At 44.6% G+C, this 27,250-nt stretch overlaps 1 protein-coding gene across 1 annotated transcript in view; it reads left to right on the forward strand.

The window, feature by feature from the left end:
• The window catches only part of NHERF1 (NHERF family PDZ scaffold protein 1), a 52,100-nt gene that overhangs the window by 16,399 nt on the left and 8,451 nt on the right, over positions 1-27,250 (forward strand). The window contains exons 2-4 of the mRNA XM_066615210.1: positions 13,839-14,000; positions 17,983-18,136; positions 25,312-25,352. Coding sequence (XP_066471307.1) covers positions 13,839-14,000; positions 17,983-18,136; positions 25,312-25,352 — 357 coding nt within the window. The remainder of the gene's footprint in view (positions 1-13,838; positions 14,001-17,982; positions 18,137-25,311; positions 25,353-27,250) is intronic.

Here is a 27,250-nt window from a genome sequence, read left to right on the forward strand (position 1 = left end):
TTGTATTGCCATCTCATCATCCAGTAGTAGCAGGAGGGCAGATTAACGTGACAATTTTTAAATAAAGATAAGAAAAAATCCTCGATCTCAGGAAAAAAAAATCGCCTTGCCTTGTACAGCAACACACTGGAAGTGATCAATCTCCTGTGGACCACCAAAGATAGCAGAGAATGGACTGCCCATAGACATAACCATTGAAGTGTCTGCTGTGGCTGTGGGCGGGCCATTCTCTGTCCTCTCCGATAGTCCATGGGGGAGTGCTTGGGAGTTGGGCCACCAGAGAGGGAGGAAACCAGACTCTCCACAGCCACAAGTGGTCCATGACAATTCCAATTTTTGTCTCAGTGGTCCACAGGCTCCCAAAGTTTGGGAACCACTGGTTCAGGCCATGATTTTGAAAAAAAAATGGGGAATGCATGTACCGTACCTGGTTGCTGCAACAATCAACAATATTGGTTTGCAGCAAAATAAAACCATTACAGATTGTGCCTCATTATCCATGGGATTCCATTTCGGAACCCCCAGTGGATTAAAAAAAAATTGATACCAAATCAGTGGGAAAATAGTTTGAGACCTACTTCCAGGTTTTTTGCTCCTCTGTTGTTGCCTCGGAATGCATTGATATACCACTTTCAGTCACTTGATGGGGAGAATAATGGAATTGAATGAAATTATAATTATTTAACAGTGCAAAGGTAGAAAGTTGGATTTAGTGGTTTTTTCCTTGCTACAAGGCAAGGACCCTTGCTACAAGGCAAAAGGTGGACCCTGGTATCAGCGGTAAGTCATATCAGTAAATGTCAAATAGTGGATACTGAGGTCCTACCTGTATTAAGTTTGCACTCTGTGTTCATGGTGCTTTCTAATCATGCAAACTTTGTGCTTTTTGTATTACACAGTCAAAGCTGCTTGGTGTGAGGGGCAATGTGGGCCAATAGTCAAAGATTGTGTGCCTTATTGTAAAGTAAGCTATCTAGTGCAGAGGTAACCTACAACCCAGCACACCTAAATGCACAGAGTTCCTCAGAAGGTTGTAACCTGCAGCTAGATAAAGTGTTTTTCTGTGAGATGGAAAGTAAATGTCAGTGCTGTTTGGTTGATGTCATCAGTGTATTGCATTAATAAATAGAACACGTTTTTATAATGCTTATCTTCCAAGTCAAGTATCTTGCCTATGTTTCCTTTTATACTGAATAGTCAAGTTCTTTTTACATAAGCATTCATGGACACAGTCTACTTCATCAAGGGTGTGAAGCAAAATCTTCAGTGTGCAGGTGTATTGCACACAATGCAGATGCATGCGCACAAATAGAAATAGAGAAACAGTTGTGAAAGGTGTGGGGGGTGGGGGAGGTAAAGCCTGTGATTATTATGTAAATTACAGTGATGGTTTACAATAGTAATAGCTTAAGGGCGCAATCCTAACCCCTTATGTCCCTGCTTTCCAGCACTGACATAAGAGCAATGCAGCTCTGAGGTAAGGGAACAAACATTCCCTTCCTTTGAGGAGGCCTCCATGAGTGACACTCAACTGCAGGATGCAGCACATGTCCTGTTGGCACCACTATGCCAGTGCTGGAAAAGCACCGACATAAGGGGTTAGGATTGTGCCCTGAATCACCCTGGCTAACATGAGTTAAATGGTGTGTTGAGGACCAATGATGACCTCTAGGCCCTAATTAGTAACTATCCTTCCTCCTCAATACTCCAAGTAGCATAACCAGGTTGATTTAAGCTGTTACTGCTGTGAATCATTGCAGTGGTCACCAACTTCACCTACTCCATCTCAGATCCTTTGAGCCTACCACTTACTTTCTCTCTGTCTGCAGATGTCACTTCATGCATCTGGTGAAGTAGACTGTAGTCAATGACAACTTCTGCTAAACTCTCTTGACTGTTTGTTAAGGTGCAAGAAGACTCTTTTGTGTGTGTGTTTGCTGCAACAGATTAATAAATATGCCCCTCAGGGAGTTGCTTTAGTGTTCAGCATAATATGGTCCAGCTTCTGCTTTTTGTCATGAAACTTCAACCTTGACTTTGTAACTTGACTGCATTTTTCAGCCACCTGCCCAAAAAAGTCCAGGAATGAACTTTGTTTTGGAGAAACTGCTGAGCAGATTGATATGTTCCAACTTGGGTAGCGTGCCTTCAAAACTTTTTGAATGCTCCCAAGTCTTATTAGCCGATTGTGCATGTTTTTCGCCTGTGAAATCAGTCACAGACAGTCTGTTAAGGAACTCCAGATCGCAGCACTAGATTGACTTCAAAATACCCAACAGTTTGTTCTTTAGCAAAAAAAATTCCTTTTCTACTCCTTTGAGGTTTCAAGAAACAGATCGGCATTTGCATAACAATGTTGAGTTGAATTTCTTGTGACTCAGCAAGACAGAGAGCATAGCTGTTGTGCCATGACAACAGGATGTTAAAAGGATGCCAAGACTTAACTTGGTACAAAATTGAAGTTGTTCTTTTCAAGCAAATGTGTTGGACACAAGAGTGTTTCTTTACCTTCGCTTGAAATGTGTGGGGACAGGATAAGGCTGGACCTGCTTGCTTGCTTTTCTGTGGTTAATTTCTGGTTTCCAGTGCTTGCAGCAACATGTGTGAGTTTCTTCAGTGCATCTTTCTCAAACCGCAAGTGAAGTTTTCAGCACGCTGTAGCTGTTCATGTGATTTCAAGATTCCTCATCTGGCAACATAGCACAGCTCTAGTAACCTTGTCACCTCTGTCAACCAGCCAACTTCCTGAGCCCCTTAATCTTTCTGTCACTGATGAATTTCCATTGTGGGTGGAATAATTAGGAATGGGTGGAGATGTGAGTGAATTTGCTTCCGACTTCCTCCCTGCCTTTTGAAAACAGGGCTCAGAAAGAACTGAGGAAGTTGAAGTCTTTTCTTGGAACCTTTAATGCTCCTAGATCTTCCACCTGGGATAAGAGTTCTGAAAAATGTTAGCAAGCGCATGTGAATAGAATTGGAGGGATTTTGAATTTAGTTGAATTACTGTTACAGTAAATTGGGATACATTTGTATATAGCTATGAAACTTACACTCCTTGTTTTCAGAACCTGGCTGGCTTTTTAATTCAAAATATCACACTAGCCAGTGCCTAAGTGGAGACAGGAGGGAGATGTAGTTCAGGAAATTCAGACCTTTGGCATTAAGGGATTTCATTTCACAGTATTTATGCTTTCCTTTGTAAGTATAACTTGGTGAGCTGCACATCTCTGACATTGAAAGGTTGGGCAGGCATGATGCATATCACTTAGTTTCCTATTATATTGTGTGTACCTGTAATTGATCCTTGGTTACACACACTGAAAGTGATACTCCCGCGTAGGCACTTTCCAAGCAGCTTACACGATAAGGAGTCCCAGGGTCACTGGAGAGGCTTTTATCGCAGACCAATGACCTCACCTCTAGCAGTGTCTTCAGAGAAGGCACACATTCATCTACTAAAGTATAAATTGCTGTTCTCTTGATTTATCTATGGCTTCATACATTGGAATAATGCAAGGAGGTTTCCTTGCATGGACTGCTCCATGTGTTGCAGACATTGCAGTTTTTCACCTTCCTGATAGGATTTTACCACCACCACTCTTTGCATCCCATGTTTTATGCCCCCCGTTGCCTTCCTTACCTGTTGATCTCAGTGCAAGATGGAGCTATTGGTGTGAAGCCCTGTAGTACATGTTGGCAATTGTTTCTGTTAGTAAGAATACATTCCCCAATCTGATGTTTGCAAAGGTTGGCTTGTGTCCTGGTAAAACTGACTAAACAACTTGAGTTGAAGTAGGTTCTTACTTTGTGATCAAGGATGCAAGATAGACAGACTTTAAAAAAAAGTACTACTTCAGAATGTTCTCTATAAATAGCCTTTCTTTAGACTTGTTTATGTTGCCTGGGTTCACAGGGTGTGTGAGCTGCACTTCATTCTGAAGCAGAATCTGAGATCACTGGGGAAAGGAGGGTTGGTTAATGCTTCCTCTGTAACACCTTGAAAGCAGGAACATCCTCTTGGCAGTTCAGAGGAATTTGCAAAGACAGAGCCCCTCTGCAATCACTATAGTGGTGATGGTGGTTGAAGAAGCTGGTGTAGGCAGAAGTTGGTCCAGAGTGCTGCAGGTACTTGCTGAACAATTGTATACTAGATGGAGAAAACTGGGTTCTGCTACTGCAGAGCCAATTCAGTAGGAACGTGTTTTGTGTGTTTTCCCCCCGTCATGGTGCATTACTCACAGTGCTGCATTATTCTGGTGAGATTAGTGCAAGAGGCAAAGAGCCAGCTCGGTTTCTACTGAACGAATCATAGACGAGGTGTATTCTTGGCACAGAGGAGCAGGCATTGTGATCAATCTGGTGTCAGTTGAATATCTTCTGGGTAGCAAGCAGCCTGTGTGTCATTCTGATAACAAAAATCCTGGATAAACCTGACTGTAAAAAGAAAAATGGGTCCAAGTCCTTGGCCGTAAGGATTCACAACCCCAACATCCAGTTTCTTTCCTGCTTTTTTGTAGCTGACTTTGAGCCATGAGGCCAAATACAGCTGATTGAAGTGCTGCCTTTTTGAAAAGTGTGTGCAGACCAGTGAAGATAGCTGTACAGTTTTAGGTTTCCCAGAATGAGGGAATGGCACTTGTTCTGGAAATGTTACCGTACTCTATGGCTGGGGCTCAAACAGCCTTTAAGCCCTTAACAGGAATCAGACTTGCACAAGTCACTGTGACTCACTTGGCTTGAAATCCCTCCCCGAAGCAAAACCTTGTCAACAGGACCTGTCTTGCAGACCCATGGCTTTCTAAAGCAGCATTTAATCAAAAGTCAGTATGTACCGGGAACTGAAAAGAGAACAACAGAGAAGGAAGTAGACTTGTTGGTTGGTTGAGAAGGTCAATCCAGAACCATTTGACCTGTTATGAAACATTCTGGTGAAGAAAGGAGATAGTAACACCCCATGAAGAAGAAAAAATGTGAATGGGGGGTATGAAGTAGAATTTATGATAGAAGAAACCAAACACATTTTGAACCCAATAAGCTGGGCTATCCTGTTTGTGGCATAGGCTGAAGTGGCTCATCTCTGGTTTTTAGGCACCATCAAAGTGCAGGAATCGTGAAATTTGTCAAACTGACCTTATTTTTAGTTAACCCAGGAGTGCCATTAAGGCTTTCAGAGGCCAAATTCAGGGGATATGAACATAACTGTCCTAATGTAGAAAAGGGAATAGAGGTCTCTTGATGGAAGACCAGGAAGCAGTTCCACTACCATCTACTCTGACAGTACAGTTAGGTTGCATTATATGTCCATTTTACTTGCTTGAATTCAAGTAATACTCACTTGGCAACAAAAAAGAGAGGAAGTTTAATGTGGATGATTCTGCCAGCAATTCCACTTACATGCCCCAGAGTGAGTGAGATGGGAGAATGAATCTGCTTTTCCTTCATTTGCCTCAGTTCCTGCATATGTCTCGTAGTGTGATTTTTATTTTGTAACAAGACAATATGTATTTTTTCTTTAAGGATCATTTGGACCACATGTGATTTTTTTTCCATATGCACTGACTTCAGAACCCAACCCATGCATAAGATGCAACCTTGACTGTGTTCAGCACTAACTGTTTCAGAAGGAAGTTATGGTGCTGTGAAGCAAGTGCTCTACAACTGAGTTATATTTGGAAGGTCCCAGTTTCAACCCCTGGCATCTCCAGGTAGGGTTCGGAAAGGTTCTGAAACCCTAAAGAGCTATGGCAATAGTGAAGACGACAGGGGTGACTGCAACAACTACCGCGGCATCTCTCTCCTTAGTGTTGTAGGAAAGCTGTTTGCCCGAGTTGTACTAAAGAGGCTCCAGGTACTTGCAGAGAGCGTCTATCCAGAATCGCAGTGTGGATTCCGAGCCAACAGGTCCACCACTGATATGGTATTCTCCCTTAGACAACTGCAGGAGAAATGCAGGGAACAACGACAGCCACTCTTTATAGCCTTCATAGATCTCACAAAGGCTTTCGACCTGGTCAGCAGAGACGGCCTCTTCAAGATTCTCCCCAAGATTGGATGTCCACCCAGGCTCCTCAGCATCATCAGATCTTTCCACAAGGACATGAAGGGCACTGTTGTCTTCGATGGCTCCACATCAGACCCTTTTGACATCCGAAGCGGAGTGAAGCAGGGCTGTGTTCTTGCACCAACCTTGTTTGGGATTTTCTTCGCTGTCCTGCTGAAGCAGGCCTTTGGAACTGCAACAGAAGGCATCTATCTCCGGACCAGATCAGACGGAAAGCTCTTCAACCTCTCCAGACTGAGAGCAAAATCCAAAGTCCAGCTGAAATGTCTGCGTGACTTCCTCTTTGCCGACGATGCAGCTGTCACTACCCACTCTGCCAAAGATCTCCAGCAGCTCATGGATCGTTTTAGCAAGGCCTGCCAAGATTTTGGACTGACAATCAGCCTGAAGAAAACACAGGTCATGGTTCAGGATGTGGACTCACCTCCCTGCATTACAATCTCTGAGCATGAACTGGAGGTTGTCCATGACTTTGTGTACCTTGGCTCAACGATCTCCGACACTCATTCTCTCGATACTGAGCTAAACAAGCGCATCGGTAAAGCAGCTACCACGTTTTCCAGACTCACAAAGAGAGTCTGGTCCAACAAGAAGCTGACGGAACATACCAAGATCCAGGTCTACAGAGCTTGCGTCCTGAGTACACTTCTGTACTGCAGCGAGTCATGGACTCTTCGCTCACAACAGGAGAGGAAACTGAGCGCTTTCCACATGCGCTGCCTCCGACGCATCCTCGGCATCACCTGGCAGGACAAAGTTCCAAACAACACAGTCCTGGAACGTGCTGGAATCCCTAGCATGTATTCACTGCTGAAACAGAGACGCCTGCGTTGGCTTGGTCATGTCGTGAGAATGGATGATGGCCGGATCCCAAAGGATCTCCTCTATGGAGAACTCGTGCAAGGAAAGCGCCCTACAGGTAGACCACAGCTGCGATACAAGGACATCTGCAAGAGGGATCTGAAGGCCTTAGGGATGGACCTCAACAAGTGGGAAACCCTGGCCTCTGAGCGGCCCGCTTGGAGGCAGGCTGTGCAGCATGGCCTTTCCCAGTTTGAAGAGACACTTTGCCAACAGTCTGAGGCTAAGAGGCAAAGAAGGAAGGCCCATAGCCAGGGAGACAGACCAGGGACAGACTGCACTTGCTCCCGGTGTGGAAGGGATTGTCACTCCCGGATTGGCCTTTTTAGCCACACTAGACGCTGTGCCAGAACCACCTTTCAGAGCGCGATACCATAGTCTTTCGAGACTGAAGGTTGCCAATACCTAGTGAGCACAATGGATAGTGTAAGACCACTTCCTGTGTTCATATACAATCTAATATTCATATATGTTTCTCAAGCAAGTTCAGAACAATGGAAAGTGATGTCTCAGTGCCAGATATAATGATGGATAAACATTTTCAGGTTTTTGCTTTTGAGAAAAGTATCCATCTGAAGGCTTGTATTAAAGTTCTCCTTGTTTGTGTGTAGGATTCTGTGAACATTATCTTACTAGATGTACATGTAATGTGAGTTTTCATTCTGATAATTAAAAATTGCTCTTTTGAAGAGGGTGAGATGGGGCAGAGATGCAGTAACTCTGCAGGAAAAAACACATAGCGGGTAACCCAGAAGACAAACATGGGGATTATTGAGTGGCAAACTGCACTTTTGTTAGGGATTTATAGTTGGGTTGTTATCCATTATAAGCATTAATCTTTCCAATGGTGATTGTTCACTACACCCCTTGCACAGCATAAGGACTCTTTTTATTAAGACTTCAGTAGGCCTCAAGGCAGAAGCTTGCAAGTTTTCTTCATCAGTTCATCTTCCTTGGAGACTAGTCAAATAAAGGCCAGCACCATTGACTCCATGGACATTAGTCATGCAGTGCTGTTTGAAATTCCTTTGTGCAGCCACTGCCATGCACAAAGTATTAAAAACTTGCTCATTGTCACACGTGTTTGAAAGCAGGCATTTTTAGAACTCTAGCATGCAAAAAAAGGCTTTTGGCCATTTCTGCCCAATGTTGGATGTATGCAACAGGGACTAAATGTGTACACCTGGGGGGTGGGCAAAAATGGGTTAATTCATGTGGCAGCAGCTACATAAGACCAAAAACAGAAAGGTACAGACATATGTAGCCATTTCTGGTCATTGCCCTGGGCCACATTATTGTGTGAATTGGGCTTTGGCTTCCTGGTTATGCAGAAAATCAAACCAGGTAAACCAGCATTCTACACTGGATGCTGGTCTTGACTTTTTCCCCCCTGGTCTTCCAGTGTTTTCTTCCCACTTCCCTTTTGCAAATAGTCACAGGGCAAGGTTGTTCTTAAAAAAACAAAGCAACTAGTGTGCGTGCAGACCTATTCCTGACTTAGATGGAATCATATGATGCAAACTAGTTGTGTGGAATAATACAGAGATGTGGCCTTCCTATGCCTTGGAACGCATGTTGTGTGAGAAGGAATGGAATATTGGTAGGTTGAGCCCTGCCCATATTAGTTATGACTAATATTGCTGGGAGTTAGAAGGTGCCAACTGTGGACTGATATCATATTTTGCTTCATTCCTCCATTGAAGAATCATGGTTGGGGATGAGATACGGTGGTAGAGGCCCCCAATGGCACACTTAAGCATTTCCACATTTGCCTGTATTACTTAAATCTGAACTCTGGCTGCGGAGAAATACTTAACTTGGGAATACAGTTGAATGCTCTAGAGGAGGTTTGTTGCCTCCCAAAATTGGAGGCAATAATTTCTCTGCTACATACTGCTACTTCTCCTCCTCCCCTCCCATCCTCTGCAGCTGATTCTGGAATTCTGAGAATGCAAATGGTAGCATGATCAGTTCTACAGGTAAGAGTTGTGGCTGCAAGATATAGGCCGTGATCTTCATTTTTGAGCTAATCTGAGAACTGTACACACAGTTGTCTCTCCAGTTCAGTGTTGAACTGGAGTGCTTCCAGTTCAAAATGACTTGGTTTCTTGACATGTTGGCTCTTGTAGGGTTTTGGCTTGGAGAATCTGGCTCAGGACACAACACGCCTGCCGCCTTCATAGAACAATGGCTTGGAAGCCGTATGCTGCCCTTAAGCAGAGCTAAGTTCAATCTACAGATGTTCTTCCCTTTGTTGGTTGTCACCCTGTACTCACCCCCTGTTTTCATTCCACTCCTCCCTGTTAGATTAGAGTTCTGCTAGGAGGTTCCTCAGCCTTTGTTTTGAGAAAGCCAGCATCTCTATGGATTATTGGCAGAGAATCTGCAATTGGTAGCTGCACTGCCAGGGTACTGACTTGCTTCTGTGATTGCTTAATGCAGTGGTATTCAAACTGGGGCATCGTGACGCCCCAGCCTGAGGGTCCTGGTCCCTTTCCCCTCAAGGGGCGGGGGCAACCAGGAGGCAGGGAGGAGGCAACGGCACGTTCCCCAGGATCGCACTGCTCAGGGGGGCTGCAGGGGCTTGGGTACACTTGCCCAAGCCTCCTGCAGCCTCGTGGGGGTGCGGGGGGCCCTGCAAGAGCTTTGGCAGGGCTCCCCAGGTCAGGGAAAGTGCTAGTGGGGCGATCACGGTCAGGGAAGTGGAGCGCGATTGCTGCACTTTCCCTTCTGACAGGACTGCAGGGACCGGGGTGCACCCTCCAGTCCCTGCAGCAGCCTTCTGCAAGTGCCTGCAGGGCTCCCCAGGTCTGGGAAAGGGAGAGTGGAGAGATTGCACTCCGCTTCTGGTTTTGCGGAGGCAGAGCGTGATCCCTCCACTCTCCTTTCCCTGACCTGGGGAGCCCTGCAGGTGCTTGTGCACGGCTCCCCACACCAGGGACAGCTGCTGCAGGCACTGGAGGGTGCACCTCACTCCCTGCAGCCCCCTGAGCAATGCGATCCTGGGGATCGCACCGCTGCCTTGCCCCTGCCGCCTCCCCTCCCGCCCCTGCAAGGACTTACTGTGGGTTTCAAACTCCCTGAGAGTTTGAAAACCACAGGCTTAATGCATGAACAAAATTGCCCAGACCAGATTATGATAGAAATCATAGTTATTGTTTCCTCTCAGCTTCGTAGCCATGCAGCTGGAATCGGAGCCCCACACAGCTTCTGTTGGGGTGTTCCACAGCTTGGTAATGATGATGATGTCATTGTCGAGTGCTCTGGTGCTGCCCCACACAGTTCTGTTAGAGCTCCACACTGCACCTGTGAAAATTTTAGGGAACACTGGTCATGAGCTGCATAGTGACTGTGTAGTTCAAAGTAATGGATGATCTTCTAATCTCTACTCTCATGGTCTCCTTGGATGGCCTCAGCCAGGTTGCTCTAACACAGTGATTTTCAGCCAGTGTGCTGTGGCACTTTGGTGTGCTGCAAATGGTCTGCAGGTGTGTTGTGGGAGTTTGGCGGACGGTTGTTTCATTATTAGTAGGGCTGTTGGGGGATGTGAGCCTCCCACCAACAGCATAGTGTGCCTTGTCAGTAGTCAAAATACTGGTAGTGTACCTTGACAATTTTAGCATCAATGTGCATGAGATGGAAAAGGCTGAAAATTGTTACTCTAACGTGTTCTCTGCCACAGTTTCTCCCTTGTAAAATAAGAAACCTAGTGGCCTATTTGACAGAGTTGAGCATGAACCTGCAACTTTGGAGTATGCGCAATACTTTTGCAAGTGTGTTCAGTATAAAGCAAGGACTTTGCTAAAATATGCAGAGATACTTGCGATCTGCTTGCCTTGGGGATCTTTGATCCTTTATTTTCCTCTTTTTTTATTAATGTTCTTTAGAACTACAGTTTCTACAGGGGTGTGTTTAAATCCTCACTAATGTAAACGTGGCACTAGTGGGTACATTCCGAGACACAGCTGAAGTTGGGCAACTTCCTCTGCAGGTTTCCCTTCTCTCCCCCTCCCTGCTTCATATATTTTCTCCTGCAATTCATCCCATTCATGCTGTGGATATCCCTGCCACCATGCCGTGCAGGTCCGTTGTTAGGACTGAGTTATTCAGGGGCTGTGGTGCAATGACTGCATTTATTCATAAATTCCACAGAGGTCATCTTTCTGGAGTATACCCTTCCACTTCTCTGCCTCTGCATTTCTTCAGGTAGCTTGAACTTGATGCGGTATGATACCAGTAGATTGCATGATTGGGTCGAGTTTGGACTATTTTAGGTGCTTTGTTCAGAGGCATTGGAGTGAAATAAATGCAATGGCTTCTGTCAACAAAACTGTGATTATGTATATTCTTAGAGCCAGTTGGTGTGCTAGACAGGAATGAGTGGTAGAATTCTGAACTGTACCACTGTAGGTAAAGAGGAGGATACTGAGCTCCCTATTTACCTTCTAAGCATGATTTTCAGCCCTGTTCTGGGGGAAATTTCACCTGTAGTATTCATTTTTTTTAAGAAGAGCTACATCTCAGGTGTGTTTGGTGGGTGCTGCACTACACATGCCTGTTAGCTCTGCTGTAGTCCTGGGAGTGGTCTTTATAAAGGAGCTGCCTCCCAAAGTTTAATACAAACCTCTATGTTCTTGTTATACTTGGCAATGTCAAAAGCTACAATTGTTGATCTCATCACTAAAGTTCCCAATGAGGCAAACAAAGGAACTGGTACAAAACATATTGTCTTCAATGCAAATGACTTATTTTCCTATCCACTAAAATATCCTCCCCAAAGCCAATGTGATAAATGTAAATCATGTGCTTTTCTTATCAGCTCATGTGCACTCTTTTCTTCCAGCCTTCTCAGAAGTGGAGGCAAGGAAGTTGTGGGGAGCAGAGAAGGAGAGGTGGGAGAAAGGAGACTGTTGAAGGAAAGAGAAAAAAGGAGCATTTTGTGGTATACAGATACAAAGAAGGAAATTATCAAACTGTCTAGTGTTTTTCCTTTCTGCTGGTTTCTGAAGCTCCATGCAGACACACTACAAGGACCACTTCATCTGGGGCATCTCCTTGCAAAAAGAGTATTTGGGACATTTCAGCAAGTCTCAGCCCAAACCAGATATGCAAAATGTTTTTTCTTTAGAACTCCATAATGGAGTATGTTTTATAATGGCAGTGAGTGAGGCAAGCCAAGTGGGGAGTAAGGTGGGTTGCAGTTGAGACCTGGTAGATTCTACTGAGCTCTTAAGAGAAGGAAAAAGGCAACCTAGTTGGGTGAGCTTCTAATTATTTACGAGAATGAGATCAAAGTATGCTTGGGAGGCACCATGTGAGTTAACAGAAATTGGCGCACTTGAACCAGGTTGTCTTTGCTAGGAGAGATGTCTCCAGGTGGATTTGGACATAGTGCTGTGCGACAACAGGATGTGGTGCAATTACTGGATATGTGTTTCCCAAAGAAACTTGTGTGGCTCTGCCATTTGCTTGGTTTCAGTATCTGCAGAGGGTGACATTCCAAAGGCTGCTGGGTGTGCCAGCTCCTCTTCTGCCAATATGCTGTCACAGTGTTTTCTTAAAGACATGTCACAACCCAGCTGTGTTGACTCAAGGAAGAAACATGAGACTGGCTGCCCTGCTGATGACACAGAGGGGGAGGAAATGCAGCAAAGGTTAGAGTGTTAGAACTGTGCACTTGTAGATGTTATCAAATCCCAAGCACTTCACTTAGTCCTCAGCCTTAGCAACTCGGCTACAAGTATACAAGTGTCATGACTAAGAGTTGTCCATATGGATGACAGAGTGTAATGTTAATCTTGGGAATATCTAAACTCCCTGCTCGCTTGCATCAGCATGTGTGTCTTTACGTGACTATCTTATAAACCTTCCTCGTATCTTTAGATGGGATGTATCCTCCATATTGCAGGTTCTTGCAGTGCATGCTGGGGATTGGTCTGGTTTCTTCCCACTCACCTCCTGCTTAGCACTCTATGCCAAGAACGGACTTGTGACCTGAGAAAATTGAGCAAATGTATATAGTCTTTTGTACAATTAAACAGAAATGTTTCTCTTCTTAGGGCCTGCTCTGAGAGCATGTGGTATAGCAAGCAGCCCAAGTCTAGCCAGTAGTATGTATGCTGCTTTGAAAGGAGGGATATGAAAGTAACGAACCATTTTACATAATCCTAATGCATAGTTATTGGAGAGCAAGTCCCATGGAACCCTGTCAAATGTCCTTCAGAGTAGACACATAATTGCATGATCTGACTTTACTAGTTGTGGAAGGGAGAAAGGCACTGAAACCCCGCTTTTCCCCTCTGCCCCATGCTAAAAGCCTGTTTCGGCCACCTCACTGGCTTCTCAGATTTCATTAGGCATTGTCCACATGCTTCCAAGTATGTTTTCACACCTGTAGAGACTAGAAACCTACTTTAGCTGAATTCTGTGCATGACTACATTGTGCTGTTTCAGAATTGTAGCTTGTGCATGTACACACATGAACTTGCAGTTACAATAGACTGTTATGTGAGTGGATGTTCTGCCTCCTCTGATAAATATTAACATGTGCTCATAGTGAGAGGTATTTCATAATATAAGAGAGAAGACTAAAGACATGCATGGTTTACTGTTTACCGTTTTCTGATCTCCTGTGTTGGGTGGATAGGTGGCTATCCAGCAATCATAGACAGCTGAGGCCTGCAAAATTCAGAGATGCTTCCCAATGTGTTTGAGCATGCCCCAGGTTAGACAGGCCTATCAAGGAGTACAATCCTGTCCATCCAGACCAGAATGGACAGCTACTGATACCAAGGCCTATCCTGCGGTAGCATTTGCTTCTGAAACAGGTGCTGACTCATGCAGCTGAAACCAAATTGGTAGGGAGCTAACTGTAAAGTATGGTAACTTCTAAATGCCTTTTGTGTTTCTACTCTAGAATGAGTTGCGACCTCGTCTCTGCCAAATGAAGAAGGGCCCCAATGGCTATGGGTTCAACCTTCACAGTGACAAGACCAAGCCGGGCCAATATGTCCGGGCTGTGGACCCAGACTCGCCAGCTGAATCTTCAGGATTGCAGCCTCAAGACCGTATTATTGAGGTATGCATTATGGGATGCACCGGGGCTGAGGATGGATCTGCTTAAGTGCCTTCTCCCCTTTCTGGGTTGTGCAACTTCTATTGCAACAGGACCCAGTCAGCCTGCCTAGATTTCCATCTTTCACTCTTTGAACAGGTAACAGAGTGTCATAGGTGTTGCTAAGAGCAAAATTAGCTGCACTTTTTCAGAAAGCTTCCCGGACATGACTGGAAAGCGCTTTCAGGAGGTCAAGTGAGACCCTTCAGCGTCGGTTCGGAACCTACGCTGAGTCACATCCACAGGTTTGGAACCCATGGATAAAGAGAACCCACCTGTATATATCCACTTAGACACAATTATTTTCAGTAAAGGATAGAGACTAAGGGAGTTGAGTTGAACTTCCCTATAGCATCAGATCATGCTCATCTGTTTACAATTAAACCCTATAAACCTGTCCATTTGGATACTGGTAAGTACTGTAGGTGCAAATCAAAAACAGGATACCTCCTTCTAAAGGGGGTCCCAGAGGAAAAATTCCCAAGCATTGTAATGGATCCACTGTGGATTGAGGAGCTATAGGTGAGTGTGCTTTTGGATCAGGTCCTGTGACTCAGATCCATACAGAATTCCATTATTGAGTCACTTCACTAAAAGCCTGTGAACTGCTGAACTAGGGGAGGACAAATGTATTAGTTGCCCTGGCACCAATTACAGCCAGATCTTTTACGCTGGAGCTGTTCAGGGATTAGCAGAGAAGCCAGCAAAACCTAATTAAAATCAGATTTTCCTGAAGCGATTTGCACAGGATTGTACAAGCAGAGCCGCCAGGTATATGTGGCTGGAGATGCACACAGGCTGGATTACTGGCCTGCACCAGGCACGTGATGTTGTGTACAAACTGAGATTGCCTGGCAAGCTCAGGTATGCAGACTAAGGAGGCCAAAAGGAAGTTTTCTCCTGTCATATTTGCTGTAAACCAAGCATGTGCCTTTTTCATCAATTTCCCACCCCTGTTCTGTGTTGGCTCTTTGCATCACTGGAGCCTGTAACAGTGCTTAGCTGATAACAGTGCTTAGCTGTGAACTTTTAGATGAAAAGCGGTAAATAAATACTGTTAATAATAATAATAATAATAATAAATGGCCATACCATGGGGGTAGGCACAAATGGAGCTCCTCATGGGTAAGTGTCACTGTGGAAGAGACTGTGGCTCCTGTTGCCTTGAGGTAGAAGACAGGGTGGAGGGCAGCAGCTCCAGATGCCGGTGTATATGAAAAGAGTTTATTCTCTCTCGAACATCTCTGCCTTTGTTCATAACAAGGTGTTCTCTACTGCAAGCATGATACAATGCAAGATGTTTCCATGGGAACACAAGTGCATGAGCAGCATTCATACCTGCAGAAGCCTATATACAAAGGAAGCCGGCTTGTACTAGCCCAGTATTGTCTCTTCTGGCTGGCAGTGGCTATTCCAGGCCTTGGAGAAGGATATTTCTCAGCCCTTTTAAATTGGAGGTGTCAGGTCTAGACCCTAAAATGTTATGAGCCAAGTGGTGTAGTGGTTAGTGTGTTGAATCAGGACTCAGGAGACTTGGATTCAAATCGCCACTCAGTCAAGAAGCTCATTGGATGACCTTGGGCCATTTGTTATCATTCAGTGATGACACTGCCTCACAGGGTAGTGGTGAGGATAAAATGGGAGGTAGAAGAACCATTCCAGTATATGCTGCCCTGAGCAACTTGGGAGAGTGGAATATAATGATGCACACGAAGCATGTTCTTTACAGCGGTCTCACGTGTTGCCTCTTGGCACTTCTTCAGCAGCAACTTGGTTTTTCCCAGAGTTTGAACTGGAAACGGTTAGTAGCTCTTGGTGACCATGGTTTGACCCCACTGACAGTAGCTATTGGACCCCACACTTTACCCTCTGTGGGCCCCAAGTCAGGGATGTCAATATCAGTCATACCTTCTGTAAACACTTGAGTGATCACAGAGTCTGCACGGTCTCACATACTGGTGAGTTTTCCTTGGATGTGCATCTGTGTATTCAGGTCAGAGGAGGATATGTGAAGAACTAGTTCGCTCGCAAAATCCTCTTGTCCTCAGGCTAGGCTTCTCTTGCTTCAGCTCACAATCCTGCTGCAGGGAAAGTAAACTGGACAACTGTGTCAGTATGTTAAACCACAGAGTGCTTGCAGTTCTGAGAATGTACTGAGAGCAGCCCAGCTTCTAGTATGCTCCTAGCAAAGTGTAATGTAAGAGCCTAAGAGGGGAAGGGCTGTGGCTCAGTGTTAGAGCACCTGCTTGCCATACAGAAGGTCCCAGGTTCAGTCTCCTTGTAGGGCTGAAAAAAATTCCTGCCTGAAGTCCTTGAGCCACTGCCTGTCAGTGTTGGCTGTGATGAGCCTGACTTGGTGTAAGGCAGCCCCCTTAATCTTAAAGCAGGTATCCTTTACTCTCAAGTTGCAATTAAATGTAAGAGACTTCAGAAGCTGCAGTGTGAGTGACATGTCCACACCCAGTAAGAATGTTTTTGTTTCTCTTGAACCAAGGTCTATTTCTGTGACCCAATCAGTTCTTAATCTCAAACTTGCTTGCACGTTGAAAATAGATTTGAATACTTGGTATGTTCCCTAAGGTCTGATCAAGAATAGTGGGATAACCAGATTAGACTTCTAACCCAGACAGAATTTGTGTATCTTTAGTCTCCATGTTGTGACAGTCTGCCTCACTTCCATAGCTGCAATCTATGCGCATTCCCTCTTTACCTTTCTGCTGTGTCATACAAAATGCTGTTCTTTTGAGATACCAACCAGGATCTGGCTCTGGTGTCTTCATGATCTTAGTCAAAATGTTCTCCAAGGAAGTTCTTCCAAGCATCCCAGAGACCTCAAACCTGGTGGCTTGAAAGATAAAAAAATAATCTGCAGCAGACACTTGTAGCCACACTTTCTTCTTGCTTCCTCCCTTGAAGCCTCTGCTACAGTAAAATGGGATAACAGACAACTAATTTAGTCATTCCTGAATTTTTGCCAGGATCCACATGTCAGTGGTTCTGAGCTCCTGATCAGTCATCCACTTCTGGGGTTTTCTGAGCTCCCTAACACTCAGCAACTTTCCTTCAGTCAACTGCTTATATTTTCTGACTTGATGGTCTTTATGGTAAGATTTACCACTAAGGATGTTTTCATGCAGAATGCATGGAACAATCGTAGAACTATGGAGCAGAGAGGTCTGGAGTAATTGCCTGTGTATATTCTATTGATGATACTCAAATTGTGAAAAACAATGTCATTCCATAGACATATTGCTTGTGAATGCTTCTAGACAACCCTCCACAGACCATCCATATGTGGATCTATAATGGTGAGCAAGTTTTACCTTTTTGCTAAAGATACATAATTTGCTCACCATAATCAATCCTCCAATGGCATTTTAGGCGTGTGTACCATAACCCTTAGCAACATACTGAGGTTTCATGGCAGTTACTAAGGAGTTCTTGAGGAGAAGGAGTTATGAAAGGAATCTTGCAAAGGTGGAAAGTCAGAGACCTGTTGATCAAGATCCATCCATGTTGACACAGATGACTAGAAATGGCAGATGAGGTAAAGCTCTAGGGAGCAATACATGCTGTCAAAGAAAGGAACCGGACATGGATGTATTCCAGGATGCATAATGTCATTTGAAACAATATCAAAACTAGCAGTAATTGCTCCATGTTCATTGAGTTGGTACCTGTTGCTTTTGGGAAGGGATGATGTAATTCTTACGACATTGTACAGGCCTGCAGGTGCTGCGCTGACAGATGTTGCCTGACAACTATTAGGATCTCTGACTAATGAGTCTAAGGCTGCAATCCTGTACATACTTACCTGAGAGTAAGCCCCATTGAACATGGGGGCCTTACTTCTGAGTAATCATGTTTAGGATTGTGCTGTAGGATTCTGTCTTTTAGTAACACTTGTTCCTGTCTGTGATCTCAAAGAACATTGCTCTTCTGGCAGGTGAATGGGCTATGCATGGAAGGCAAGCAGCACTCTGATGTCGTTACCGCCATAAGATCTGGTGGAGACGAGACCAAGCTGTTGGTGGTGGATACTTTAGCAGATGAATTTTTCAAGAAGTGCAAAGTCATCCCTTCTGAGGCACATCTGACAGGTGAGGCATTCATTGTGGTAGAAATTGAATCTTATAGACAGTGTGCAATCTAATGAGAGACTCTTTCCAGTGTGTTGCAGAACGGTCATTCTCAGCGGGAGCCATATGGCCCCCTGGAGAGCCCTGGCGCATTTGATGGGGACCACAGACTTATGTTCAATAAGAGGTGTTCAATAATAAATGATTTTGTTTATCTCATGTTTTATCCTTGTCTGATGGGGGTCCTGGAACCTGAGAAGAGCTCTTTAAGGGGCCATAGCAAAAAAGGGGGAGGGCTATCATAGAAGATGCATAATAACAACTTGCATACAGGACCAGCTTGGGAACTTTTACTCAAGCCCCATATTGCGTTTTTTAATGGACTAATTTTATAATGTTGCCAATTTCTGGGTCTGTATGTATAAACACAGGTGAATTAAAATACCTGCAGTACACTAGTCCTGTGCAAACCTAACACTGAAAACTTAGGAACCAGCTTTAGGAGCGTATGCCTCTGTTCTCCCTCTGAATAAAATCTCCTCCCTTCCACTGCTGGCACTAACCATCATTTAGAGGTGCCCATGCACTAATGCCAAATGGTTTAATTGCCAACAAGAACTTGAAATCATGGTTTTATCACATAATGATGATGTGAGGGCATCTGGATAAACTAACCACAGTTAGTGTTGAGGCACATGCAAGTCTACTTGGCGGCTAATGATGAAGAGAGGAGGGAAAAGTCATGTCCCTGGGAATGACTTCCAATGTTCAAGTTATGGGTTTCTTAGAGAATGAGAGAAGTGTTGCCTGAGTGATTTAACTTGCTCTGTAACTCTCAAATTTCACAAAAGGAAGTGGGAGGAAGCTCTCTGGGATCCTTCAATTCTGTTAAAAAATTTCTTACGGAAACAGCATCTTGGGTAGCAGTAAAGTTAGTTCAGCAGGTTCATTTGTATTTAAATGTCCCCCTTTCCCTAATAAAGATCCTGGGACAGTGAAAGGGTGCATTCAGATTTCAGAGATGGGGGAGTTAAAGGAGCAGGGCTTCCCTTCCCTCTCACCTCTGAATGAGTTTATTCTAGCTTTTAGACCACCCCTGAATCTTCCTGATCCCGTTCTAAATATGGCTGTGCAGTGTTTCCTCTTGTGATCTGTCCAAACTTCTTCTTTGAAAAGACTATTCTTGTTCTAGCATAGTCAGGACTGTTCATATTTTGCAAAAGCTGGACCTGGATACTCGGGTCATCAGCTTTGAAAACCTCAGTTTTGAATTTCTTGTAAAAAATAAAAAAATATATAAATTCTATTTGTCAATGAGTCTAGCTGCAAAAATATGCTTGGAAGCCTGAACGGTGTCTCAAAATGGGGTGGAGGTAAGAATGTTTAGTTGTCAGGAGTTGGAGCTGCCCTGCCTGGTTTTGTCTCGGTCTTCCTTTTGGCAAGCAGTACATGTATAAACCTTTTTTATTTGCATAATCAGAAAGCAGCTTTTCCTGGTGGTGTTGAATTTGGGTTTGACTAGGGTAGAATTTATTGTGAAATAATTTTGAGCATAGTACCTATGTCCTTGTTTGTGCCAATGGAGAAAGATTCTCACTGACTTTGGGAGAAACAGCTCAGCTCTCTGAGTCTATTGATATAATTAAACCTCACCTGCAAAATGTCATCTTGGCTCTCTCAGAGATGCTCTTTTCAAGAGCTCCTGTGCTTGAACTGCTTTCCAGTGCCCCGCACAGTCTCCACCAAGGCCAGTATCTGTGCAATTTGAACAGCTGCCTTGGGCCCCGCCAATGCTAAAAGGGCTCATGTAGAGCAGTCTTATTAGTGCATCTTGGCAGTGTGCCCTCTCTCAGGGTTAATGCCAATTACATTCCAGTGTAAAATGTCCCATGTTACAACTCCCCTAAGGCAGAGCCTGGGTTATGCTTGAAGCAGCATATTCGCTGGTCCCAGTATTCCTTGGATGATGTTAAATATTTGGTACATAGATGCTGTAAGGCTAGTAAATAAGCATGGATCATGACAACAATCTTAATGGGAGTCAGAGTGTGTTACTTAAGAGATCTGGATAAGCTGAGAAGCTTTCTGGTCAGCCTTTAGCTCTGAAAGCTCTCTTCCCCCCCCCCCCCTGCACTTCATATCCAGAAAAAATACACTGTTGGAGAAGGCATCAGCTGTCTCTTCTAGTTCTTGCATAATTTTGTGTTCTTGGAAGCTATTCTGTAGAATTGTTAATCCTATTGTAGATATTTGACTCTTGTGTGTTCAAAAGGAAGAGTGGTCAATTCAATCTGTCATTTTATTTACACTTCTTGATAGAGATAATTACTGTACATTGAAGGTAGGCCTGTGTATCAGCAGTTGGCAGCATAGCATGGGGGTGGACTTTTAAGAGAAAATGAGGCTTTTGGATCATGGCTGGAAGAGTTGAGGAAGGCATCCAGGTTGGTGCATGTTTGTGTAGTTTCTTAATCACTTGGCCTTGGTAGTTTGCTTTTATTTTCTGTGCAGCTTAAATTTCTGTTAAGATTTCTCTCTGTGTACTGCTTTCCAGAATCTTTCCTTGGGCTTTTAAGTTTCTTATTCCTTTTTGTAGAGGATATCTTTCCATATTCTCTCTCTCGGTGGCAAAGACTGATGCACCTGAGCAAGTGTACTCCCCACAACTGGTTTGCAGGTGCATTTTAATGCACAGATACTTGGGAGGGCTAATAAGCATCACATCGGCATCTAAAGGGAGGAGGGCGGCCACCACATAATTTGCCACACATTATTATGCCAGTAAAGGTCTCTTGAATGTTGACTCATATTTTGCCACACACATCCATGTAAAGTTACATAAACAGGAATACCTGGAATTTACACTGCATGGTTTAACAAAAGATGGTGCAACCAAAACACGTCTGCCTTCTTATTGAATAATATCTAGATCGCCTAGGAACCTAGAGGCTTATGTAAGCTTATGTTGAGTTTAAAGTAGCAGAATCCCTAAGGCAATACTTGAGAAATTCAAAACAAGAAAAAATTGTGTTCTGCAAACATAAAATAGACACAAAAAGCATGCTGCCAGTACAGGAGTGTCCTAGATTAGGTGGTGGCTACAGAACATGGAATAATAAAGGTGCTTGCCTCCCCTTAAGAGTAAAATAGTCACAATGTGGACATGCCTGGCACCCCAAAATGGGTACACATTGAATTAAACCTTAAATTGTGCTTATTAGGGGATGGTTTCAGGAGATTGTTTCTTACCCCTGCTCCAGCAGATAACAATGGGTAGAATTTCTGTGTGAAATATATGTTAATTGGGCTTAGTGCATACCAGACTGAAATAATCTTTTGGCTTATAGCAAACTAGAAACTGGATAGCTAGAAAAATAAAAAAAGACACACTTCTGATTTAACAATATGTTTCTTTAAAATTTACCCAGCATGTAATTAATCTGTGGAACTGCTTTCCATAGTATATGGTGATGGCACCTGACCTAGATGCCTTTTAAAAAGGAACATAAGAACATAAGAACAGCCCCACTGGATCAGGCCATAGGCCCATCTAGTCCAGCTTCCTATATCTCACAGCGGCCCACCAAATGCCCCAGGGAGCACACCAGATAACAGGAAACCTCATCCTTGTGCCCTCCCTTGCATCTGGCATTCTGACATAACCCATTTCTAAAATCAGGAGGTTGCGCATACACATCATGGCTTGTACCCCATAATGGATTTTTCCTCCAGAAACTTGTCCAATTCCCTTTTAAAGGCATCTAGGCTAGACGCCATCACCATATCCTGTGGCAAGGAGTTCCACAGACCGACCACACGCTGAGTAAAGAAATATTTTCTTTTGTCTGTCCTAACCCGCCCAACACTCAATTTTAGTGGATGTCCCCTGGTTCTGGTATTATGTGAGAGTGTAAAGAGCATCTCCCTAGCCACTCTGGCCATCCCCTGCATAATTTTGTATGTCTCAATCATGTCCCCCCTCAGGCGTCTCTTTTCTAGGCTGAAGAGGCGCAAACGCCATAGCCTTTCCTCATAAGGAAGGTGCCCCAGCCCGGTAATCATCTTAGTCGCTCTCTTTTGCACCTTTTCCATTTCCACTATGTCTTTTTTGAGATGCAGTGACCAGAACTGGACACAATACTCCAGGTGTGGCCTTACCATAGATTTGTACAACGGCATTATAATACTAGCCGTTTTGTTCTCAATACCCTTCCTAATGATCCCAAGCATAGAATTGGCCTTCTTCACTGCTGCCGCACATTGGGTCGATACTTTCATCGACCTGTCCACCACCACCCCAAGATCTCTCTCCTGATCTGTCACAGACAGCTCAGAACCCATCAGTCTATATCTAAAGTTTTGATTTTTTGCCCCAATGTGCATGACTTTACACTTACTGACATTGAAGCGCATCTGCCGTTTTGTTGCCCATTCTGCCAGTCTGGAGAGATCCTTCTGGAGCTCCTCACAATCACTTCTGGTCTTCACCACTCGGAAATGTTTGTTGTCGTCTGCAAACTTAGCCACTTCACTGCTAACCCCTGTCTCCAGGTCATTTATGAAGAGGTTGAAAAGCACCGGTCCCAGGACAGATCCTTGGGGCACACCGCTTTTCACCTCTCTCCATTGTGAAAATTGCCCATTGACACCCACTCTCTGCTTCCTGGCCTCCAACCAGTTCTCAATCCATGAGAGGACCTGTCCTCTAATTCCCTGACTGTGGAGTTTTTTCAGTAGCCTTTGGTGAGGGACCGTGTCAAACGCCTTCTGAAAGTCCAGATATATAATGTCCACGGGTTCTCCCACATCCACATGCCTGTTGACCTTTTCAAAGAATTCTATAAGGTTTGTGAGGCAAGACCCTTACAGAAGCCATGCTGACTCTCCCTCAGCAAGGCCTGTTCGTCTATGTGTTTTGAGATCCTATCTTTGATGAGGCATTCTACCATCTTACCCGGTATGGATGTTAGGCTGACCGGCCTATAGTTTCCCGGGTCCCCCCTCTTTCCCTTTTTAAAAATAGGCGTGGCATTTGCTATCCTCCAATCTTCTGGCACCGTGGCCAGAAGAATTGGACAGATTCTGTGGAAGAAAGGTCCATCACAAGTTATAAGCTGTGATGATTATATACAGCATAAGAACAGCCCCACTGGATCAGGCCATAGGCCCATCTAGTCCAGCTTCCTGTATCTCACAGTGGCCCACCAAATGCCCCAGGGAGCACACCAGATAACAAGAGACCTCATTCTGGTGCCCTCCCTGGCATCTGGCATTCTGACGTAGCCCATTTCTAAAATCAGGAGGTTGTACATACACATCATGGCTTGTAACCCATAATGGATTTTTCCTCCAGAGACTTGTCCAATTCCCTTTTAAAGGCGTCCAGGCCAGATGCCATCACCACATCCTGTGGTAAGGAGTTCCACAGACCAACCACACGCTGAGTAAAGAAATATTTTCTTTTGTCTGTCCTAACTCTCCCAACACTCAATTTTAGTGGATGTCCCCTGGTTCTGGTGTTATGTGAGAGTGTAAAGAGCATCTCTATCCACTTTATCCTTCCCATGCATAAATTTGTATGTCTCAGTCATGTCCCCCCTCAGGTGTCTCTTTTCTAGGCTGAAGAGGCCCAATCATCGTAGCCTTTCCTCATAGGGAAGGTGCCCCAACCCAGTAATCATCTTAGTCGCTCTCTTTTGCACCTTTTCCATTTCCACTATTTCCTTTTTGAGATGTGGCAACCAGATCTGGGCGCAACACTCCAGGTGTGACCTTACCATCCATTTGTACAATGGCATTATTAGCTGTTCAGGCTACCTCTAAAAACTAATGTCTGAATCCCAGGTGCATGAGAGTAGCAACTTGATACAGGCATCTTATTGTCTTGGGTGCTCCCTGAGGCATTGGTGGGCCACTGTGAGATACAGGAAGCTGGGCTAGATGAGCCCTTGGCCTGATCTAGCAAGGCTTTTCTTATGTTCTTAAAGATGGATCACAGTTAATGATTCACCTGAATATTTAAACACTTTAGATGTTCACTTTGGGTGGATTTAATATTACTGAGCTCAATTTTTTTCCTCTTTTCTAATTGATCACAACTGGTGGGTATATTGAACTTAAGTTGTTATATGTGTGGTTGGAAACTGTTGGCTATAAATGTTTTCTGGAGAGGAACATTGAGACATATCCTCAAATCGTGAGAATGGGGAATATGAAGAATTTGAATTTCCAAGGCCATCTAGCGTAAACAACTCCCCTGCCCCTGGCCTAGTTTGGGGAGGGGTCTCATCTCTTATTGTACTCATGATACCTGATTGCTGGGCTTCAGAATCAATTTCTCCATCCACCTAAGAAAGATCCTACTGTGGCCTGAAGAGTCTTTTTCAGATTGGCCTCAGTTTGTCTTCAAGGGTGGAAGTGAGAAAGTACTCACTTTCTCCTTTTCTACAGGACAGCCACTTTGGGTTTCTGCCTCCTCTAAGTGGCTGTGGAGACAGAGCCCTAACCCTTCCATGCTGTTGCTAGTGCAGCCCTGTTCCCATTTCAGCCTGGAACCTACCTCCTTGGTGTCCCTGTCACTCCATCAGTTGGGAAGCCTGCCTTGGGAGAGATGTAAATAGTTGCAGGACCAGTCTCTCTCTCTCTCTCTCTCTCTCTCTCTCTCTCTCTCTGTGTGTGTGTGTGTGTGTGTGTGTGTGTGTGTGTGTGTATTTAGACAAGGCTATTTTGTGTTTTGATCAGTTTGTGCAGCTCCTAAAGAAGATGATCACATTTGTGGCACTGAAGTGATTGATTAGATCAGCAGCAAACATTGCTATTTTATCAGCACCTCTGCAGAATGGTTGTTTAATAGCTGGTTGACAGCAGCCAGTCTAACTCTTGTTTTCTGGTGGGGGCCGCCCCTGGCCCCTCCTCCCTCGGCACCATAGATTGAACCGGAAACTTCAGACATGCTAATTGTAAATGTTGGCCAGTCTACAGCCCCACCCTTTTGAGCATAACTTGGCTCCTTATTGGCTGGGCTCCTGTGGAAGAACTGGGGGATTATAATGAAAATAGTTCCTCTTGTGTCAGATTCCTGGCAGTAATACAAGGGATATGCTAAGGAGTAAAAGGAGAGCTATTTGGTATAGAAATCGGTTTAAAAAGGGAACCAGGCTTTGCTAACTGCATGTTTTGTTTTGGTTTTCCCCCAGGTCCCTTGCCAGAGCCAGTTGCCAATGGTGATGTGGAGAAGGTAAAGACTGTGCCAAGTACATTGCTGATAGCTTCTGTTAGAGCCACTTCAGAAGTTGCAGAATTGCTTCCACATAAATTCTTTTGTGATCATGTCCACTGGGAAGATGCTATTGACAATACTTTCTTGACAGGGTCTGGGTGTACATGGTGCATGCATTGAACATGGCAAGATTTTTGCACAGTGTTTATAATACTCTTCCAATACATAAATCTCCTTTTCCATGTAGCAAATGTGCAGTTTTTATAGTGGTCCTTATTTGCTGTAGCACAAGTGCAGCATTTCTCTAAGTTAGTCAAGGGGAGGGTGGACATCTAGCATTTCTCGTTTATACTGCATAGCAAAGCTGGCCTCTTGGCAGAGGGGGTTGGCTAGTGCCTTTGGAGGCATGTCACTCACTGTGGGGCCTGCCTCTTGTCACAGAACAGAATGGCTCATTCTTCACCCTGTGGGTGGAATCCCACGGTCAGGGCTGCTATTCCAAAAGGCCATGTTACTTCCAGTCTGCTTTGAAAAAACAAAACCTAATTAAACACAGAGCGGAAAGGATGTCTCATTAGAACTTCAAAAGGAGGGCAGGGGCATGAATTTTAATATACACTAGGAGGCGGAATGAGGATGTTCCTACACTAACTGGGTAGATCATATACTGAACAAACTCTCTCCCCCCCCCTTGTCTGGAGTAATTCTGCTGACTTCCTTAACTAAGCAGGCTTAGAATATAGTGGGGCTGCAACTGCACCGTCCATTGATGACTCCAACTTCCATACTTCAGAGTCCTGAATTGTTTAAAACAAGTGTCTAGCTCTGTAGAAAAATGTAGAAAAGAAACCTATGATTGCAAGAGGTTCTGAAATGCATGTGGCACTGGATGTAATTTCCAGTAACTGGTAGGGCTGGCCCATCCTTGAGAGCCAGGATGGTGTAGTGGTTTGGGAGGTAGACTTAGACCCGGAAGATCCAGGTTCAAATCCCCCCTCAGTCATGAAGCTTCTTGGGTGACCTTGGGCCAATCACTTTCTCTCAGCCTCACCTACCTCACAGGGTTGTTGTGAGGACAAAAGGAGGGGAGCAGCTGTGTACACTGCCCTGAGCTCTTTGGAGGAAGGGCAGTATAAAAATGTGAAAAAATGAAAAAATCTTTGAGGCCAACTGAAGTTGTCTCCACAGGCAGCAGATTGCTGGGAAGCACCCATCTCTGCCTCCTTTCCTTCATTGCTTCTTGTCCCTCTGTTCATTGTATTGGAAACAGAAGAGGAGGACAGAGAAGAAGTATGGAGGGGGAGAAGAGTGCTGAGCTAGAACATTGGAGAGTGGCAGGACCAGAGGCTGGCACGTCATTGGGGGGAAAAGGCAGCAGTTGGCATTTAGCCTTGGATGTCAGTCTTGGGCCAGCATAGGGGGCCCCCGTATCCATGGATTCACTTATTAGTGGATTGGGTCCACACCCCACTCTGGAGATGAGGGGAACTCCACTCCCCTTGCCTCCAGTGGGTCCTCTGAACCTAGCAGAGACTATGAATGTCTGTCTGTGGCCTCTGCTGGGCTCAGGCTGAGACTTAGTTTAAAAACCATAACTTCTGGTTTTCCTGTGAAATCAGAAGTCACTTTTTACTTTTACTTTAAAGCTCAACCTGAGCCCGGCAGAGGCCAGGTATGGACCTGCCTGGCCTCTGCAGGGATCAGAAGATTTCCTTCACCAGTGGAGGGGGTACATTCCCTGGTATCTACAGTTTCAGTTAACCATGGGGGATTCTGGAACAGAACCCCATGGATACCAGGGCACACCGGTATTTCTTCCATAGTCGTCACTCACCATGAGTCTGTCCCTGCACGTATTGCCTCAATATACTGCAAGTCTTATTTCCTAAAAGTGATGCAGACTTCCTCCATGTCCC

Source organism: Tiliqua scincoides, chromosome 2 (assembly GCF_035046505.1).
Source record: "Tiliqua scincoides isolate rTilSci1 chromosome 2, rTilSci1.hap2, whole genome shotgun sequence".
In the NCBI taxonomy this organism is placed as follows: Eukaryota; Metazoa; Chordata; class Lepidosauria; order Squamata; family Scincidae; genus Tiliqua; species Tiliqua scincoides.